The sequence below is a fragment of the Fusarium keratoplasticum genome, chromosome 3, assembly GCF_025433545.1.
Source record: "Fusarium keratoplasticum isolate Fu6.1 chromosome 3, whole genome shotgun sequence".
Taxonomy (NCBI): domain Eukaryota; kingdom Fungi; phylum Ascomycota; class Sordariomycetes; order Hypocreales; family Nectriaceae; genus Fusarium; species Fusarium keratoplasticum.
This window is the reverse complement of record NC_070531.1, coordinates 3,751,834-3,771,328: the sequence shown is the minus strand read 5'-3', so window position 1 is coordinate 3,771,328 and position 19,495 is coordinate 3,751,834. Positions and strand designations below refer to the sequence as shown.

Sequence of the window (19,495 nt, the reverse complement as noted above, 5' to 3'; positions counted from 1 at the left end):
ATCGTGCTCTCATAGCACATCATCCATGTCTAATTAGTTCATGACTTTATACATGGCGTTGGTATTCTTATAGTACAGTTGCGCCGCTGGCCAAGCAAAGCGATCCCCCCATATCCCATCCCACATACGACAGACATAGTAATACACTTTAAGGAACAGATGTGGGAATCTTGACCAATCCACGCTTGCGGTCCTCGTGCGGCGCACCGTACCGCCAGCCGGTTCCTCTCCTCGACCGGCCGTCACGTCCAACATCGTCGACGTTGATCTCCTTAAACCGGAACTCGTACCGGTCAGTCTTTACCCTCCTCGTCCGCGACTCCTCACGCTGGCGCTGCTCCATGATCTTCTGGGCAACCTTGTCCTCCTCTGCCTGTGTGGCCTCCTGGAACTTCTTCAGGCTCTCCGCACGGTCAGCACCCTTGAACACTTCCCGCTCCATGTCAATCAGCTCAGGCTGAGGCGATCGCTTGTCAGCAGAGAGCATCTTGTCGTGGAAGGCCTTTGCGGCGTCTTCTCGGGTAAAGTGTCGGGATTCGGAAACGGGTTGGAAGAGTTGTTGCATGGTGAGGTTGTGGACATGGATCTCGTTAATGGGTTCGTGAGGCTCGTTCTCCTCGCCTTCTCGGAAGGATGTCTTAGGAAGCATCTTCATGACAGCCTTAGCGTAGGGAGTAGCTAGTTCCTTGCCCTTTTGATTGTGTTAGCTTGGTGCCAAAACAAGTAGTGCGATACAAGCAAGGTAATGGTGTTGCTATCAGGATATACAAGTGTCTAACCATTGGAATGTCTTCAAGACTAATCGAAAATTTTGTGTAGTCTCATCACAGCAAGCAAAACGAAATCAGAAAAAAAGTACTCACTTCTGTCACCCATTGCTTCTCCACCTCCTTCAACCGCACCACGGCAGCAACTCTCCTCACGTCGACGTGCATCTCAGCAGACACTGCCTTGAGCGACTCTCCCCGACGCACCACCTTGTCGTAGATGAGCTCCCGAGTCTGATCGTCCAACACAGGCTGACTTCGGAAGAGAGGGTTGAGGGGAAAAGGCTGGTCTTGGTAAGGACCGAGGTAGTTGGGAGAGCCATTGGATTCCGCCAGGTTCCTGCCATTGCTCGAGTTGAGCCACTCAAACATCATCATGCGGCCCTTGCTCATCTTCTCGCGGCATGGTGTCGTCGAAAAGGTCCGGACAAATGGCGCGGCGGTCCTCGAGGAGAGTGAGGCGGCGGCATCGAGGCCAGCCAGCGGCACCGACGCGCCGCATACTCTGGGAGGCATGACTATAGCGGCTTCGAGAAGTCTCTGACCACGAGCTGCATTACATGCGACCCGGAACCAATTGATTAGAATTGGTTGGGTGGAAGTTCAGAGAAGCTGGTTTGATTGAGGTTGGGGTGCGCATGGTCGAGTAGCAGCAATTTTTCAGGTCCACGGAATTACTAACCTCCGAGTTACCAGCCCCGTCGCGATCGACCCACCCATTGTAGCATCTCAACGACAAGTCTCAATCGTTGAACTTTGACTAAGACAATGAACGGCATTATCTCACGGCTTCCAAGTCCACTGCATCAAGTTTAATGCTTACTAAAAATTATTGACATTGAAAGAAATTGGTATTCGTGTGTATCTGTTACCTTAGCCGTCATGCAAGCGCCAACCATTACCACAACTCCCAGTTATCCAATCCTGACAACCACATAATGCAAGACATGAATCCAGAAGAACATCTATCTAACCAGCGTATTAGCGTTAGGTGTATATGCCTCGGTTTCTGTCCCTGTTCAGCGTATTTACTCAGGGGCTTGATAGCGATGACCATCAGCTCGCCTTAGAGCTCGACAGCCGATTCTTTTTCGATTTGGCCTTGGCTGCTACTGCTGCCGCCTTCTTGGCGGCTTCGTCCTTCTCGGCCTCTTGAGAAAGCTCCTTCCACTTGCGCCAACCATCAAAGTCGATCAAGGCTTGCATGCAACCCCATTCCATGACTTTCCTCTCAAGCCAAACGAAATTAACAGGCTAACGATCAGTCAGTAAGAGATCCAATGTGTAAAGAGTGTACTGGAGCATACCTTGGTCAAGAAGTCGTTGCAACCGGCCGCCAAAGCCTCGTGTCTGTCGCTTTGAAGGGAGCTAGCAGTCAAAGCAACAATAATGACGGGGCTCTTGAAAAGAGTCGTATTTTCGAGTCGATCCTGATCCTTGAGCTCGTCGGGATTCTCCTCAGGGACGCTACTGCTATTAGGAGTAGAAGAGAACACGCCGATCGAGTTGACTCGCTCCAATCGTCGAATTTCCCGAGTCGCATCCAGGCCGTTCATGACAGGGAGCTGAATGTCCATCAAAACCAGATGGAATCCGCCGCTTCTCCACTTCTTGACAGCGTCTCGCCCATTCATGGCCGATGACCACCTCACCTTCAGCCGCTTGACAAAGGCCTCCAGAAGCTTCAAGTTGATTGGATTGTCTTCGACAATGAGAACATTGATGGGAGGTACCCCGCCATTGAGCATACCCGGAGGTAGGTTCGGATGCTCGGCCTTCTTGCTCTTCTTAGGACGGCTATTCGGAAGTCGAGGTGACGAGATCGCGGGCGGAGGGGTTGCGGAACGGACTGGCGTCGGCTCGGGAGCGGGTGGTGTCGGTAGAGGAGGGGCGGCTGGAGGCATGCCAGGGGCATCTGACGAGTTTGAATGAGTTCGCGAGTGCGGTAGTCTCGGGTTAAAATGTTGCGTACCATGATTCGCGTGATTCACGGTGGCAGCGGCGGCCAATGATGTGGACGAGCCATTAGCTAGAATTGTCGGGGACGATGTGTGAGTTCGGACCCCTCTTGGGCGCTGAGGTGGATATCCGCGTCTAGTACCTCCAGGGGATGGAATGGGAGGGATGTGGCCGGTACCAAGCACAGCGATAGAGTGCGGTGCTTGTGTATTAGATTGCGACTGGGTAGGCGCTGGAGGATGTGGTGAAGATACGGCACCCGCATGGGCGCCAACAATGGGGAAGTATCCCTCACTAGTCTCCGTAGGCCGACCATCTTCACTATAATAGAAATTCCCGATATAAGCAGGCCCAGCAGGGCGAGGCGAGGCCTTGGGTTGGCGCCGGGGAATGTCAATAATCAGTGCTTCTTCGACGCTCTGGCCGCCAGGATAGTATGCATCGAGTGTTCGGCCCATAGGCTCCTCAGGGCTGAGGAATCGTTCTTGGTGTTGGTCTCGAGGGCAGATGCGAATGTTCAGATCGGGAGAATCAAAGGTCCGTCCGAGCGAGTTTGCATATTTTCGTAGAATCATGTCGCGAACATCGTCGACGAGATCGTCCTCGTTGACGGTAACGAGCGTGGCCGAGGCATTAGGCCGTTTGACCCAGATCTTACGGGTCACCATGTTGGCGTGAATAGGTATGAGCGTGGAATTATCACCGACCAGCTCATTCGTCGAAGGCTGGTTATGAAGGAGTGTCTTGATCAAGGTCGTTTGACGGTTGGACAGCAAGCTCTGTCGTCGCGGCGGCGGGGCAGGCCGTGGTGCTGGCGAACCCGGTACCGACGGAGCCGCGGTCGGGGGGAGCCCAGGGGACAGGGCAAAAGTCGAAGGTAGCGCCGGCGTCAGGGGCGCAATGGCGGCGGACTTGGGAGAGGAGGGTGCGGCGGCTTGATCGGGACTCAACGGCTCGTCGTCATGGTGTCGGGCAGCTTCAGCACCAGTGTCCAAGTCAAGGTCAGGGACCGACCTTGGGTGGGCCGTTGGAGACACTGGCGACGCGGAGGTTGCGTCTTCGTGGATGCGGCCGAGGTTCGAGCTGGCCTGACGCGGTCGAGATGGCGACGATGAGGGCGACGAAGAATCTAATGGCTTGAACGAAGGGGAAGTCAAGCGTGGCGGACGAGGTTGCAGTGGGTGTGAGGAACCTTGCAGATCGTTTCTCGGCAGAGGCTGGTCACTGGAGCTAGCGACGGTTGTAAGCGGCGAGCCGCCGAGGCTCTGGTGGTCTTCAGGCGAGGCCGGCTGTTTCAGCGCTGAACTGGTCGCTGTGTCTGGCGTTGTGGAATGGTCAAGAGTCGGTGGAACCGCCGACTCCGAGGAGCTGTCCGCATCCGCGATTGAGTTTGCTATATTTGAACTTTTTGGGCAAACCTCAACCTCTTCACTCTCATCTTGTTGTTGGGAGCCATCGGGCGTTGATGTCAGTCCACGCCTTGTGCTCGCGGTACCTCGAGAATGGCTGACGGCCCGGCGAGAGGAGCGGTCCCCTTCAGCGCCAGACCCCTGGCGAGCTCGATCCCGATCCCAGAAAGGGCGGCTGCCGTGCGACGAAGTTGTGTCGGTGAAGCTCTGAGCTGACGATGCCAGCGAGCCAGCAGTCGAATGCCTTCGCTTTGTGAACTTGGCTCTGAGGCGCGAGGCAATGTCGGTAGCCCCCATCAGGACGGCATGGGCCTGCTGAGCTGGCAGGACACGGCCGAGGCCTGGAGCTGGAGCTGGAGCTGGAGCTCCAGGTGGTATGGCAGGGCGGGTGAGACAAGGAAGAGGGGATACCAATTGCTCACAGATGACGAGAGATCCGCTCGAAAGGAAATGCGTGCGAAAAACGGAACACAAGAAAGAAAAGATGAAAAGAATGAAGGCCGCAGGGTGCGTGGCCAGCCGGTCAGTAGCTTCGCAACATCGACGATGACCAAGGTCCCTCGGACAGGGTATCAGAAATGAGGCTGATGTCACATATGATGATTAAGGAGAGAAATAGACGGTAACAAAAAAAGGAGTCTAGGAACCAGAATGAGGGAGAAGAAAGAAGATGGCGATGATGATATGGAAAAAAGAAGATGAGGAGGGGGAAAATACGGCGTCGCCCAAAAGTTGGTCACCGTGATGCTCCCCTCGTCCAGCTTGGGCTGTCGAACATCGATAGCCCGCGATTGCGCACGCATGCTTCTGGTGTGGTAATTTAAAGCCGAGCCAGCGCGGCCCTGGAGCTGTACAATGCACAGCTCATTGCATCCATCCAAGGCTATTCCGCCCATTCAACGCCCTCCCGAGCGTCTCCATCCGACAGGGGTCATCCAAGTTGGGTCGTCGACGTGCTCTTCTGTCGCCTCACCCGGACTGTCAAAGATGATCAATCAAGCCCCAATCCCTCACAACGGAACCCCGGCGATCCGGTTCTTTGGGTCTTTAAGCCCCGTTTCGATCGGATTGGGATGTGTTTGATCCTGTCTGTTCAGCTGAGGCTTTGCAGGAATCCACCTTTTCACTGTCACATCTCGCATGCGCGGCGGCGCGCCTCTTCACATGCCACCGCGTCTACCGCCTGCGCGTTTGTTGTGTGTTGTTTGCCTGGATTTCATGTCAGTGTTGCTGCCCCAATGCGGGCGAAAGTGATAGGTTTTGGCAAGGTGTGAGCATCCTTTCTGGCACCATGCATGCTGGCACTCGTTCGGGCATCCACAGGAGAGGCACATGATGCTGCTAGCGGTTAATCGAGTTGAAATCGATGTCAATATTGGTAGTGGCAAAGGAAGAGATCATCAAGCAGTATTAAAACATGATGAGTGACGAAATCAAGCTTTGGCGGGGGATCTCCACTGTGCAGACACTGGCTCGCAAAAAAGAACACCCATTCTAGCCAGCTGACATAAATATTAGATGATTTATGACTAGGCTTATGAGAAGAGCGTGCCTATAATTATGTCAGCTTATGAAGCAGCCCTCAACCTTTTGTACACTTGACATGTCCAATCATCAATTACCAGAGGCCAGGATATCCAACTCTAACCCTTCATCAATCGTTCTAGTCTACGCCCATTAATCATTTCAAAATGGCACCGATTCTTCATCCTATCCTGCCTCAAAGTGAGGAGGCCCTCGACAAGCCAATTCCGCGTGGGCCCAAATCTCCAAGGCGGCTTGCGCAAATCCAGGCGCAGAATCGGCGGCGTGAGCATTTAGCACGACACCCATCCTACTTTGAGAGTATAGAGCATGAACTAGCAGGTATTTGCATGCTATCCGACTCGTCAAGCTTAACAGCTAACAAATAACCAGATCCCGTTCTCTATGAACGCCTGGTGAAGCGGTTTCAGACAGCCTCGGAGCGTGAAGCCGAGGGCAAGGTGAAGGGCTATGGCAGGACCCTCGAGGCTGACCTACAACGAGGAGAGTCCAAGCTCTCCAAGTTGAAAGAGTCAAATGGGTCAGGGCGCACGCCGAACGGCATAGAGAACTCTGACGGCGACCTCGAACACCCGTGGGAAAAGCCAGCGACCGACAAGGCTCATGGTCTGCAGCTGTGGCATGCATTTCTGGAAGAGCGATTCGTCCATGGTCTCGACGAAGACATTGATTACCGCCCCATCGATGGGGATGAAGACCTCGACACTATGATCAGGCAGGACGCCCAAGACGCCTGGTTTGATGATGAAGAGCCGAGCTGGGTTGACGATGAGGCGTCGGGGACAGACCAACAACCAAGACGGGGCGAGACGGGCATCCAAGACTTCTAAATCCATGAGAGGTCAAACTACAGCATCACCAAGACACAAGGCTCTGGGCGCTCTGTGGCTTGCTCTGCAGGACAAACAGGCGTTTATCGTCGCACATTAATGCCTCGTGGAGCAGATTTGCACGAACCATCCTGTCGCCTACCAGCCGACCCATTGAAAGACTCAAAAGCATGACGAGCCTCGAGGCTTTCGTCTACACCATCACCCAAACCGTCACATGGGACAAGCACGCCTCAAGTCCAAGGCTGGCCATCCATGGCTGTCACCAGATGTCATAGCCGACAATGCTATTTACCCTGGAGAAATACCCGTCGAGGTCTTGTGAGTCTTGGCCTCCCCACCGTCAAGGCTGTCTTGTCAAAAAATCGTCTTTCATCGAATGGGCATGGCATGGACCGTCCACTCGGGTTTTACAGCTCCAACGCGGTGTCGTCGCCGAATCTCGACTCCGCGCCGTGAAACCCCGCCCGCCGGATTACCGAGCCGGCATCCCGACCACATGAACCCACCTTGAAAGGTCCCAAGACAATTTGCCTGCACTACTATTAGGCGGCTGAGAGGAAGGAGCGGGTAAATTGGGGGGTACTTCTGGATAAATTGCATGATTTGTCTGGGGTAGAGCTTCACATGGACCTTGCAAGTATACGCGGGGTCTCACATCATATATTGAGCCACTTCCCAAGCTTCACATCGCACGGCTTATATCCAAACACATCAAACTCTTGTATATACACGCCTTCTTCTGAAACTTATCAACATGGCGCCCCTCATTACAAACATTTATACCGCCGATCCCTCCGCCCACGTCTTCAATGGCAGGGTCTACATCTACCCCTCGCACGACCGCGAGACAGACATCAAGTTCAACGACAATGGCGACCAGTATGACATGGCCGACTACCACGTCTTCAGTACCGACAGCCTGTCACCCCCCGGCGAGGTCACCGACCACGGTGTGGTCCTAAAAATGGAGGACGTCCCCTGGGTCTCCAAGCAGCTCTGGGCCCCCGACGCCGCTGAGAAGAACGGCAAGTATTACCTGTACTTCCCCGCCAGGGACAAGGAGGGCATCTTCCGTCTCGGCGTTGCGGTCGGGGATAAGCCAGAGGGTCCGTTCACGCCGGATCCTGAACCTATCAAGGGGAGCTACAGCATTGACCCAGCATCCTTCGTCGACGATGATGGTCAGGCGTACCTCTACTTTGGCGGTCTCTGGGGCGGACAGCTCCAGTGCTACCAAAAGGGCAACGACATCTTTGACCCAGAATGGCAGGGCCCCAAGGAAGTCAGCGGTGAAGGAGTGGTCGCCCAGGGACCAAGGGTCGGCAAGCTCACCGAAGACATGCACCAGTTCGAAGGCGAGGTTCAAGAGATCACCATCCTCGCACCAGAGACGGGTAAGCCGATTCTAGGCGATGACCACGACCGTCGCTTCTTTGAGGCTGCGTGGGTGCACAAGAGAGGTGACACTTACTACTTCTCCTACTCTACCGGTGACACCCACTTCCTCTGCTTCGCCACCGGCAAGTCTCCCCTTGGACCATTCACCTACGGCGGGCGTATCTTGGAGCCTGTTCTGGGATGGACGACGCACCACTCGATTGTCGAGTTCAAGGGCAAGACTTATTTGTTTCATCACGACTGTGAACTGAGCAAGGGCGTGGATCACCTTCGGTCCGTCAAGGTGAAGGAGATCTTTTATGATGATGAGGGCAAGATAATTACCACGACGGCAGACTAAGTAAGTGTATGGATATTTTGCTTATGAGAGAAGACATGTAGTCAATGCGATAAAATGTAATGACCAATTCCTATTTTAACCCAGCCATCCTACTTGTTATAAATTATCCATAACCCAACACTATTGTACATCTAGGCCAAAGCTAGTACTCTAACCATCATGGCTATACTCTCCTGGGTATCAGTCATCAACGTTACTCTGCAATTCCGAGGCGAAGCTTGTTCAAAGCCTCCTCATACTTGGCTGGGTTGTGATCAACCAGCATGCTCGTCCCAAACCTCATCTCCCTGAATCGCGCCTCGACGTCCTTGACGTACTTAAGCACAATCCTCTGTGCCGGCTTGCCAATATTGTCTTCCTCTAGGAGAAGGAAGGCATCGCGTCTCAAAACCCGTTGGCTCTCGATAGTGAACACTTCTCCTGGTGGCACCAGCTTTCGGTTCGTCATGCCTGCTCTCAGGCCTTGCAAGACAGAATACCCCCATTTAGACGTATCCCCTGAGGGAACAGAAGGAAGCCCGCCGTACCACTTGTCTGCTATCCCTGTTTGGAAGGCCTGCCATATTCGCTGGCGAATCTCGGCCTTGGCCTGTTGTTGGTCATTCTTGAAAGCAAGTGCAACTGCCTGGAAGTCGTGTAGCGCACCAAGCGACAGATAAGGTACAATGTCATTTCCATGGACGATAGTAGTGATGAGGCCACGGGTACGTTTGCGAAGAGAGGCTGACATTGTGCCAGGAGGCCCATATGCGTAGACATGAATTGGGCGCCTCGGTGGCAGAGTAGAGTGAATGGGGAGGAGACCATCAGACTTTTGATCACCAACTGATCTGTCGGGGGCATCAGTCGCAGTCACGAAGCCAGTGCCAGCGGGATTAGGCTCCGAGAGCATAACTCCAAGCAATGCTGTTACTGCGCCTCCCAGTGAGTGCCCGCAAAGCACAAGCCCATAATCTGGGAACTCGAGCAATGCCTCCCGAAGGGTAAGCAAAACACGTCTGTCGCCTCCATAGAGCAAGCGGCGAGCGGAGGCATGAACGCCCTTGTGTACCTTGTGACCTCGTCCGCGCCAGGTGAGAACATCGTAATCACAGGTCATGTCAGCCAAGACATCCTCAAACCCTAGGGTTCCACGACAAGCAAGGACGACTGCCTTGGCATCGTGGTCCAAAGAGATGTAATGCACGAGGGGCACGCCTGTCCCGGTTGAGCCGCTTGAGTCTGTTCCACCCTGAGAGTCGACAAACGAGGCTAGGAGGATACTGTGGGTATCCGACTCGGTATGATGGACAAAGTGTCGGACATCTGCGTGGGTGCTATCCCAAGCTCTCAGGAGAGGCATTTCTTTGGATATTCCCATAAACTTCAAGAATGCAGAACCATAAGAAGCAGATGAGAACCGCATGTATCTCGTGATGTTGCGAAGAACATGGGCTTGAGGGAATGTGCCGTCGACCATGCCATCGCGCCGAAGGCCGCCCAACGCATCCGTCGCCGTGTAGGCGCTCTTTTGATAGTAGTAGGACAGAACCAAAGATGACTGAGAGTCATTCGAAGCCAGGCTATACAGGCTTGGGGCTTTCCGAAGCACTCGATGGTGACTGAACTGAGGTGGTTCAAGAAGACCGGCTTGCTGAGAGCTCTTTGCCCAGGAAGAGTCAAACGTAATTCCACTCAAAGACACACTTGGCGAATGATTTGAACCTGGGTTGGTTGATTGGATGGAGTATGTGTCTGTTTGAGAGATCATGGAGTCGCGTCGACGCTCGTGGACGGACACATAGCTTGCACGAGAAGAGTTCCGCGGGATCATCTCTGCCTTTTCAATGCGCCGCTGCTCTACCGAGGAGGGAGGGCTGGTGATCGACTTGATGTTGTTGGGCTTTGTGATAGTCGAAGCTCTTGATCGAGGTCTTGGTTTGCTGTCGTTTGAAGGAGTGTCCTTGTGCCAAATGTTGGATAGTGATTGACTTCCTTCTCGAAGCACTTGTCTCAGACCACTTTTCTTCTCCGATGTCTGGCTACTACTGGTCGACGAGTCAGACTTCCTCTTGGGCAGAACTTTCCTGGATGTTGCAAGCGTCTCTCGGGAACCGTTGGGTTTATTGCGGGTGTTAGCTGCATTGATGGGTGCCCGAGGTCTCTTCTGGTTTGCCTCGCGTTGCGAACTGGAGGGTTTCTGGGGTTCTGTTGGTGAAGTTGGTGGCGTCGCAGGAGAATTCGCCCGTGATAGTCTCCCCTTTTCATCTCGAGCAGCTGCGGTGCTTCGAGGTCTAACGGTTGCTTGCGAGGAGCTTCGAGACGATTGCTCATTGAGGGCCTTGGCGACCCTTGAGCATCGTTGCGGGGGAGACTTGGTTCCAGGTGACCTTGTCTTCTTGGCCGGCTTTGGTGGTGGGTTTGGCGGTACTTCTTCTTGAGGGGTGTCATCCGGTAACTCGATTACAGGTGGAGAGCTTGGAGGCTCTTCACAGCTCTTGAACGAGGTGTCTCCGGTCCTAGACCTTTCAAGTTTGTAGACGACACGGTAACTTGAGGCTTCAGCTGGCCCATCCGATAGTTGACTGAGGCGACTGCCCCCCTGGGGACGTGATGCATTGGTCTCGATGATCTCTGCGCCAGGTAGTGTAGGTAGGGGGAAGGGGTTGGGTCCATTGACATCGATTGTGATTGTCTGTGTTGAAGTGACGGAATTCGAGATGGTAACGGAGGTGTCGGCTGGGAGCAGCTTAACCATTTCATCCTTGAGTCGGCATACCACTGCTTCTTCGTCGTCGGCTGGGGCTGACTGGGGTACTTCTACCACCTCCCTTCGCAACATGCTAGGACTGTTACCTCGTGAAGGCGGCGTTGTGGACTTTGGTCGGAGAGGGCTTCGAGGAACATGGTCTTGGATATCGATCCTTTCGCCATCGTTGAGGACAACAACATCCCAAATGACCTCTTCGCACTCTTGCCGACGCTTGTCCTCATCAACCATCTTCCAGCACCATCGTTGTAGGTATGCCAATGCGCACAAGCCAAGGACTAGGTCCATGACACCAACGGTCTCTCCTTCAACTCCAATAGAGGTATCTGTGAACTCGCGTCGGATCAAGGTGATGATGCTGGCAATGGCTCGAGACGAATCAGTAGACCCAAATAATTGATCAAGTGATGACAAGATTAGTTGCGAGACCCCGGAAGCCATGGAAAATGTTGTGCTTGTCAGGTGGAAGCCAGCGCTCGTCCAGAAGACGGCCTGTGACATGGCATGGTGAAGGTTCTCGAGACTTCGCTCAATGATGGACTCGGCTTCAGCAGCAGCCAAGTCGCTTTGGGATCGCGCAAGGGTTTCTCTTCCAGCACGGCCCAGCACGGTCTCGACCATGCTGCGAGCGAGTTCCAGGGACGATAGGGTAGTGACCTTTGCGGCACCGAGACCGTAAGAGCCAGCGGTCGAACTGAGTCGAATGGCTAAGCATGTCGAACGCGTTGCGAGACTGACAGCTTGAGCAACCGGCGAGGGCAGCAGAGTGCGGCCCGGCTGCGGTGGAGGTACAGCCTCGGCGTCGGACATGATGCTCTGGCTGTCCATGGTGATGCGGATCGAGGCTCTTTCGGAGAGAGCATGGAGCGAGAGTGGAAACTGGACTCTAGTAAATGTCGGAGACTATTATTTAGGTCTCAAAAGCTCATCAAAGAGGCTGGCATTCAAGGGTCCGAGTTCTGAAGAGAGAGGGCACAGATTCGAGGGGAGGCTTTAGAGAAGCTCCGAAGTAGCCAGGAGAACATTGTAACGACGGTGGTCGCCTTGCCGCACTCAACACCAATGACACGGCTGGAATGTTGATAAGAACGTGGCAAAGGGCGGATGGGCATGGCATGTCGTTGGGAGTGTGGCATGGGCATGGGGATAATAACAAGGATGCTGTGAAGAGAGCAAAACCTCAGACGGGAAGAGATGACGAGATGTGAAACAAATTTGCATGTGATTGCCAGCGAAAAGGGCGCCATGTCTTTATGCAAAGGCTTAGGTACCTAAAGCCTCCTCCTGGAGTAAATTATATGGCTTCGGTCGCACGGTCTTTACTCTTTCCAAAATCATTACATCTCAGCTTCAAGGAGAATTTGGCGTCTGCGAGGCTGTTGCAACGGCCTCGTTAGAGTTTGTTCTGGTCTTGGCTTCATTTGGAGCTATTTCAGGTACCCTTTGCATCATCCGGCAATCTCGGGTGTTCCTGGATGTCTCAAACATGACAATCTCTTTACAAGACTGTCCATGCCAGAGAAAAAACATTCGCGACTCAAATTTATATGGCTTGTTTACTTTGAAAAGACAGACAGGGGCAGCTTCCGCATATCATCTCGATGATTGAGATGTTGCGGCAATGGTGATTGCAGCTTCACGGATCGCGGCACTCGTTCCGGGACACAGGAGAACCGACAGGGATAATCAGCCCAACAAACCATCAATGACTTGAGCGCAAAAACTAGGAACCAAGACGCCTCTCGGCCTCTGCTTATCAGTTCAGCTCAGCTCAGCTCGCACGCAATCACTCGAGAACCACGCCCCGACCTTGGCATCGCCTAGAACCCCCATGTTACCCTTCCCTCCCCGCGTCGAGTTTTGTTTTGATTACTGAATCCACAAATGCCTAGCCAGCATCCGCAAGTCGTAGGGATAGGTACTTGGTGTAAGTTGATGATAATCTTTCCCTTCCGAGATTTTTAGACGCGTCTGGGGTTAGATCCCGGCCCTCCCCCCTCATGCCGTTGTGATCCGGCCTGAGACCAACTGATTCACAATTGCCCAAGAGGCGCACTTCACAATCTTTCTACTGTTGATCAACGCACCGTTTTGAATTTTAGGGGTCAATGATATTATGCTCTATTCATACTCTTTTCGTCCTGGGTATTCATCCACCGTGCTGTACATTTTACCGGCCCATCCAGCCACCATCCACAACCAAGATGTGGCCGCTTACGTAGCCACTGGCCTTGCTCGCCAGATACACTGACGTACCCTTGAAGTCCTCCGGGGAACCCCAGTTTCCGGCAGGAATGCGCGAGGTGATGCTAGCCAGGCGCTCAGGGTTCGCCAGCAGAGCCTCGTTCATGTCTGTGGCGATGTAGCCGGGGGCGATGGCGTTGACCGTGATGCCCTTGGACGTCCACTCGTTGGCGAAGCTCTTTGTGATCTGGCCCACGGCGCCCTTGGACGCGGCGTAGGCGGGGACGGTGAAGCCGCCCTGGAAGGTGAGCAGCGAGGCAAAGTTGATGATGCTGCCGCGGCGGCCGGTGACGGGGGAGGGCTCGAGCTTGAGCATGTGGGCGCCGACGTCGCGGCAGAGGGTGAAGACGGAGTTGAGGTTTACTTGGATGACCTGGGGGTGTCAGAGTATTGCCTAGATGGGCAATGGAGCTGTTTGAACTCACCTCGTTGAAGTCGCTGTCAGGAAACTCCTCGCAAGGATGTCGTCGCTGAATACCGGCGCAGTTGATCAAGATGCGAATCTGGTGTCCATCGGCAAGGACTTTGGGCACGAGCGCAGCAACCGATTCTTGCGACGAAAGATCGGCAGTGTAGATAAAAGCCTTTCGACCCAGCTTCTCGATAGCCTCCTTTGTCGAGTTGACAGTGGTATCCCGCTACAATCCTAATGTCAGCACCACCTCTCCCTCCGAGACCAGAGTTCTCATGAGATGACGTACCTGGACCAGGATGATGTCGGCACCAGCCTCGGCAAGGCCAATTGCGACAGCCTGGCCAATGCCACGGGTGCCACCGGTGACGAGAGCAGTCTGACCCTCAAGGGAGAAGAATGAAGCAGCCATTGTGAAATTTTTAGCAATGTCAAGTTACGTTACAGGGTGGACAGAGGATGGCGTTTTTGTTTTATTCAACGAGGGGCAAGTCCCCCCCGCGGGGTGAAAGTTGACGATGGAGGGGCAGTCCCCCCCGGCTTCGGAAAGCGTCATTTGGAGCGGCTTAAACTCGGCCTCGATGGTCCAATTCTTTCTCGTAAAAGTCGAGCCGAGTCAGACCATGAGCCCGTTGTCAATTGTAATGCCCCTGCCCTCGTTGGAGAGGAGCAGCTAATGCGTGCATTCGCATTCGCAGGCGCCGGAGAGAAGTCCGGACCCCGGCCATATCGCCGTATAAAGCCCCGCATGAAGCCCATAAGGAGGGTTGACCGGCCCGTACCTGTACGATCATGACTCTATGCTCTCCCGACTCATGCTTTCTCTCGACGAGGCAACTTTACTCCGTCAGTGACATGAAGAACTGGTGTAGAGCTTGTGATTGAGGACGGATAAAGTTGCCCTCCTCTCAACTACTCTGGACAATGAACCGGCGAGGATTACCATTCTTGGCCATTCTCCAACATCCCGTCTCCAAGAACAGTGGACCGGACAACCGAAGCGGACGCTAGGTAGCCAGCTCGAAAATTAGCGCTTGAGCACCCCGCGGGAGGGAGGAGCTCCGTCAGGTTTTGCTTGAGCCGGGTCAGCGGGGGAGGAGTGTGCCTGGCTTTCAGTGTAAGACGGCTGGCCAACCAAGACGTTTCTAAAGCTTCCACACACCCCTGATCAAGTCAATGTACTTGTACCTGACACGGCTTTCGAAGCTGCAAGAATTGAAAATTGCCCATTCTCTTTCGCTGTCATGGGGGCCGAGAGGCGTCATGGGGCGTCATGGGACGTCTCTCGCGGGGCCCATCATTCATCGTGGGGCGGGTTTTCCGACCCGGGCGAGCTCCATCTCGGCCCTCTCCCCGCGATTGTATTTTTTCTAGGCAGAGTGACGGTCAGAGTGCCTCTGTTACCATTCGAGCGTCTTCTGGAAAGTCGTGTGCTTTTAGTACTTTTTGCCTTGAGCTCCTCTGGATTTCCGTCGGGTTTCGTTCCAATATCGGACCCGGCTTGAATCCCCCCCCAGCTCGCCTTTTACAACTAACCCACGTCGCGCTCTTCCTCTCACCTCCATTCGCGTCTCTCCAATAATTTCTTTCCTTTATTATTTCTTTCTAGATACCATCTCCTGCTCATAACTCGTCAATTGGCTTGTAGTTTACCCATCTCCATCTCTCCACCTTCTCACATATCCTCCACAATGGCCACTGAGCGTGTAAGAGCTTCCGTCCTCCACGGCGAGAAGGATCTCCGTATTGTAAGTTGAGCTGTCTCGGAAACTCGACCAAGCTAACTCCCGTACAGCAAGAGCGAGAGCTTCCCCAGCCTGCCAGCAACGAAGTCCAGGTCGCCGTCCAGTCCACTGGCCTTTGTGGCTCCGATCTTCACTACTACAACCACTTCCGCAATGGCGACATCATCGTCCGTGAGCCCTTGACCCTCGGCCATGAGTCCGCTGGTACCGTTGTCGCTGTTGGCTCAGACGTCACCAACCTCGTCCCCGGAGACCGCGTCGCTCTCGAGGTTGGTCTGCCTTGTGAGGCCTGTGAGCTCTGCGGCGAGGGCCGTTACAACATTTGCCGTGGCATGAAGTTCCGCAGCTCAGCCAAGGCGAACCCTCATGCCCAGGGAACTCTCCAAGAGAAGATCAACCACCCTGCCAAGTGGTGTCACAAGTAGGTATCGCTCCTTCTAGATCGCTTAAAGTCATTCTGACAAGAGCTCAGGCTGCGCGAAAATGTCTCCCTCGATCTCGGCGCTCTCGTTGAGCCTCTCTCTGTCGCCATGCACGCCCGAGACCGCGCCGCTCTCCCCAAGGGCTCAACTGTCCTAGTTCTCGGTGCGGGTGCCGTCGGTCTCCTCGCGGCCGCCGTCGCCAAGGCTGACCAGGCCAAGACCGTCATTATCGCAGATATTCTGAAGGATCGAGTTGACTTTGCTACCTCCAACGGCTTTGCTGATGCTTCCGTCGTTGTCCCCATGGAGCGCCCCCAGACTATTGAGGACAAGCTTGCCTATGCCCAGAAGGTGGCCGCTATGGTCAGGGAGACTCAAGTCAATGGAGAGGCTGTTGGAGAAGTTACAGCTGTCTACGAGTGCACTGGTGTCGAGACCTGTGTGCAGACCGCCATCTATGTGAGTCCGCGGCTACTATTTCGTCCATTGACAACCCACTAATACGTTTCTACTAGGCCACCAAGCCTGGCGGCAAGGTCATGATCATCGGCATGGGCACCCCCATTCTCACCCTCCCCATGTCCGCCGCCTCCCTCCGCGAAGTCGACCTCATCGGCGTCTTCCGCTACGCAAACACCTACCGCCAGATCATCGACCTCCTCAACAACCCACCCGCCGGTATGCCCGACATCAGCTGCCTCGTGACCCAGCGCTACAAGGGCCTAGACCGCATCGAGGAGGCCTTTAAGATGGCGGGCAAGATCAAGGACGAGAGCGGTAACCTTGTGATAAAGGTGGTTGTGGATACTTCAAGCAACGGGGACTCTCCCCGGCTGTAGATTTAGTTGTTGAGGTTTGGGCGTGTTTATAGATCTGGGGAAAACGGCGAATGTTGATGAATGATGTCTTTGGGATGGGTAGTTTGCTAGCAAAATGGATATAGGTTTCATGATCAACTTTAATTGTTTCCGTAGCCCTCAGCCCAAGCTACAGGGTAACATGGAACACAAGTGAATAATTATCGCCAATGAAGGAGCTTCCCTCCGTAAACCCAAGGCTCATAACATGCTTACAAGAGGAAATATAAAGCACCAAATACTCAGATTTCGAGATCCGACAAGAATAACACAGCTCGGGTCCCAGTTCGTACAAGGCCGCGGGATTCTGGGCCGAGTTCATCGGGCGGAAATTGGTTTCCGACAACGGAGCCCCGCCATGAAGCAATGCGGGGCAATTCACAGCCAGGATAGACCCTCTCACACGGAAGAGATCATGACTGACGAGGGAGGAAAGTAAGGATGAAAACTTGGATGATGAGAATCTTACTTAGGATGAACTTCGTCATGCTAAATATCCGTTTTACTTCCCAAACACTAAATACAAATGATACCAACTGTAGCATAAGACTTATAAACGATGATTTTATGAGAGAGTTTTTATTCATTCATGAAGCTTCTATAGAGCCTCTAGTCTATTACATAAACGACATTGTGTGATTGTCATCTCACTTTTATCTCATAGTCTCATCCAGGCCCGCAATTCTTAACCCTTTATCGTAAACCTACAGCCGTCCTTGAAGTCACGACTTGTCGGGGAAGCCAAAGTCGACACCGAAGGGAGGGTAGACGTATCGCTTCAGCTCACCCTTCTTTGTGAGTTCGTCCGAGTAGTCGTTGAGGAGCTTCATGTCGTCGGCGTCGAGGTCGACGATGGTCTTGTTGGCGGAGATGCGCTCGGGGGTGACGGACTTGGCGAGGACAGTGCTGCCACGGGCGACTGGATTTACATGTTAGTTATGGATTGCAACTCTGATACAGATGTAGAAACTCACCGTGGTAGCTGAGGAGGACGGTAGAGGCAGAGACACCCTTCTTCTCGGCAATCTTGACAACGGGCTCAGCGGTCATGACGGGACCGCCAGTGCTGCCGAGAGGGCTGTAGGCCTCGATGTGGATGCCCTTCTCCTTGCAGAAGTCGACAATTTCCTGCTGGGGAAGGCTAGGGTGGTTCTCGATCTGGTTGACGGCGGGGATGATGGTGGCATGAGGCAGAAGCTCCTCGAGGTATCGCTTGCTGTACTGCGGTGGGATGTCAGTCTTGAGCTCTGTGTCAAATTGAAGAGGGAAGGCTTACGTTGCAGACACCGACGCCCTTGGTCTTGCCGGTTGCGGGCAGCTTCTCCATCTGCTTCCAGCCATCGACGTGGTTGTAAGATCGGATAACATCTCGGGAACCGTCCTCCTTGGTGGGGAACTTGTCATGGTTACCCTCAGGGTTGAGGAGAAGAGGCCAGTGCTGCATTCATTAGCAACCATTTTCCTGTCAATGGAAAACTGCAACTCACCACCAGGAAGAGATCAACGTAGTCGAGACCGAGAGCCTTCAAGGACTTGTCGAGAGCCAGCTCGCAGCGGGTGTTGTAAGTAGCCCAGACCTTGGTCACGATAAAGATGTCCTCGCGCTTGACGCCAGCGTCGAAAGCAGCCTTGAGGCCCGCGCCAACCTCCTCCTCGTTGCCGTAGCAGTAGGCGCAGTCGATCATCTTGTAGCCATCCTTGAGAGCGAAGGTGACAGCGGCCTCGACCTGACCGGGGGCGGACTGCCAGGTGCCTGTAGACGGGCGAGAGTCAGTCAATTGACTCGCTCAAAGCTTCCAAAGAACAGAATCGCTCAGGAATAACACGTACCGAGACCGACGGCAGGAATCTCCTGGCCGTTGTTGAGCTTGAAGCTGGTGGGAGCCATTGTGTGAATCTTGAAGCGGGTGGAAGAGAGTGGGGGTTGTCTAAAGACGAAGGATGATGAAGAAGGAAGAGATCGAGTCAGGAGCAGAGGGAGAAAAGGAGCTCCCACAGAAGCGGGCACCCTTGCGGCTATAAATCGCGTCCCCATCATGAACAATCTAGCTTCCCACGCAGCTCATCCCGCTCCCTCAAGCTCATGACCCTTTCTTCCCCCCAATCTGCTCTGATGATCCGCGGGGTCAAAGCCGAGTCAAGTCGAGCAGGACCCCACCAAGCTCCGTCACTTTTCATGGTCCATGGCGGGGCCCCAAAGGAGAGAGACAAAGGTTTGGGGTGTGCGAGGTCCAGTCGGTGGAGCCGAGTCATGATGTACTGGTACGAGGGCGTCGGTGGACGGAGAATTCGCGCCCGTTTCTCGGGGTGGGGTTGGTCCGAGGGGACAGCAGCCACGCATCATGCCTCTCCTCTTTGTGCTTTATCCATGCGGGATCACAGGCTTTTCCGTCTTTTGCTGCATGCTGGATGTAGGTACACGCTTGGTTGGCGCCGCACGATGCTCGTAGTGGCCGCCACAGGGTGGATCGAGTCGGTAAGAACCCCGGTCAATCTTCCGGGCTGTTGGACGCTCTGCCCCCAACGGCTGACAAACTTTCTGCTTTTGAGAGAGACGGGGGAGCTTGTTGAAACGCCAACTGACTGATCGTTGGTCACAGAATCAGTATCATTCTAGGATACCCCGCGTTTCGTGGCCTTGAGCCTGTTTAAATACTCTTCCTCTGGCTCTTGGTTGGTGGATATCCAAGCTTCACCCACGACACATCACTCGGCAGCTGGAGAAACGAGGTTGCTGTTATACTGATTCAGCAGTAATTATGAAACCCCCAATCTGGGTATCCCAAGAGTGCTTTGCCGAGACTCTTGCCTCTCT

At 54.0% G+C, this 19,495-nt stretch overlaps 8 protein-coding genes across 8 annotated transcripts; 3 read left to right on the top strand and 5 right to left on the bottom strand.

Moving 5' to 3' along the window:
- Positions 1-148: 148 nt before the first annotated feature.
- NCS57_00448700 (uncharacterized protein) lies at positions 149-1,283 on the bottom strand (the record flags this gene model as incomplete). The annotated part of the gene is made up of 2 exons (XM_053054447.1): positions 149-691; positions 864-1,283. 2 exons carry the CDS (start codon positions 1,281-1,283, stop codon positions 149-151), a joined length of 963 nt encoding a protein of 320 aa, XP_052916607.1.
- A 540-nt stretch (positions 1,284-1,823) lies between these two features.
- On the bottom strand, positions 1,824-4,432 carry NCS57_00448600 (Response regulatory domain-containing protein; the record flags this gene model as incomplete). Its single annotated transcript, XM_053054446.1, has 2 exons — positions 1,824-2,021; positions 2,075-4,432. 2 exons carry the CDS (start codon positions 4,430-4,432, stop codon positions 1,824-1,826), a joined length of 2,556 nt encoding a protein of 851 aa, XP_052916606.1.
- Positions 4,433-5,826: 1,394 nt separating this feature from the next.
- On the top strand, positions 5,827-6,510 carry NCS57_00448500 (uncharacterized protein; the record flags this gene model as incomplete). The annotated part of the gene is made up of 2 exons (XM_053054445.1): positions 5,827-6,001; positions 6,053-6,510. 2 exons carry the CDS (start codon positions 5,827-5,829, stop codon positions 6,508-6,510), a joined length of 633 nt encoding a protein of 210 aa, XP_052916605.1.
- A 757-nt stretch (positions 6,511-7,267) lies between these two features.
- Positions 7,268-8,251, top strand: NCS57_00448400 (uncharacterized protein; the record flags this gene model as incomplete). Its single annotated transcript, XM_053054444.1, has 1 exon — positions 7,268-8,251. One exon carries the CDS (start codon positions 7,268-7,270, stop codon positions 8,249-8,251), a length of 984 nt encoding a protein of 327 aa, XP_052916604.1.
- Positions 8,252-8,444: 193 nt separating this feature from the next.
- On the bottom strand, positions 8,445-11,828 carry NCS57_00448300 (Lipase-3 domain-containing protein; the record flags this gene model as incomplete). Its single annotated transcript, XM_053054443.1, has 1 exon — positions 8,445-11,828. One exon carries the CDS (start codon positions 11,826-11,828, stop codon positions 8,445-8,447), a length of 3,384 nt encoding a protein of 1,127 aa, XP_052916603.1.
- Positions 11,829-13,170: 1,342 nt separating this feature from the next.
- Positions 13,171-14,068, bottom strand: NCS57_00448200 (uncharacterized protein; the record flags this gene model as incomplete). Its single annotated transcript, XM_053054442.1, has 3 exons — positions 13,171-13,617; positions 13,670-13,882; positions 13,946-14,068. 3 exons carry the CDS (start codon positions 14,066-14,068, stop codon positions 13,171-13,173), a joined length of 783 nt encoding a protein of 260 aa, XP_052916602.1.
- A 1,279-nt stretch (positions 14,069-15,347) lies between these two features.
- Positions 15,348-16,662, top strand: NCS57_00448100 (uncharacterized protein; the record flags this gene model as incomplete). The annotated part of the gene is made up of 4 exons (XM_053054441.1): positions 15,348-15,404; positions 15,452-15,822; positions 15,874-16,282; positions 16,339-16,662. The coding sequence occupies 4 exons, from the start codon at positions 15,348-15,350 to the stop codon at positions 16,660-16,662; spliced, it is 1,161 nt and encodes a 386-aa protein (XP_052916601.1).
- A 740-nt stretch (positions 16,663-17,402) lies between these two features.
- NCS57_00448000 (D-galacturonate reductase) lies at positions 17,403-18,718 on the bottom strand (the record flags this gene model as incomplete). Its single annotated transcript, XM_053054440.1, has 5 exons — positions 17,403-17,599; positions 17,655-17,901; positions 17,957-18,118; positions 18,168-18,433; positions 18,511-18,718. 5 exons carry the CDS (start codon positions 18,716-18,718, stop codon positions 17,403-17,405), a joined length of 1,080 nt encoding a protein of 359 aa, XP_052916600.1.
- Between the last annotated feature and the right edge of the window lie 777 nt (positions 18,719-19,495).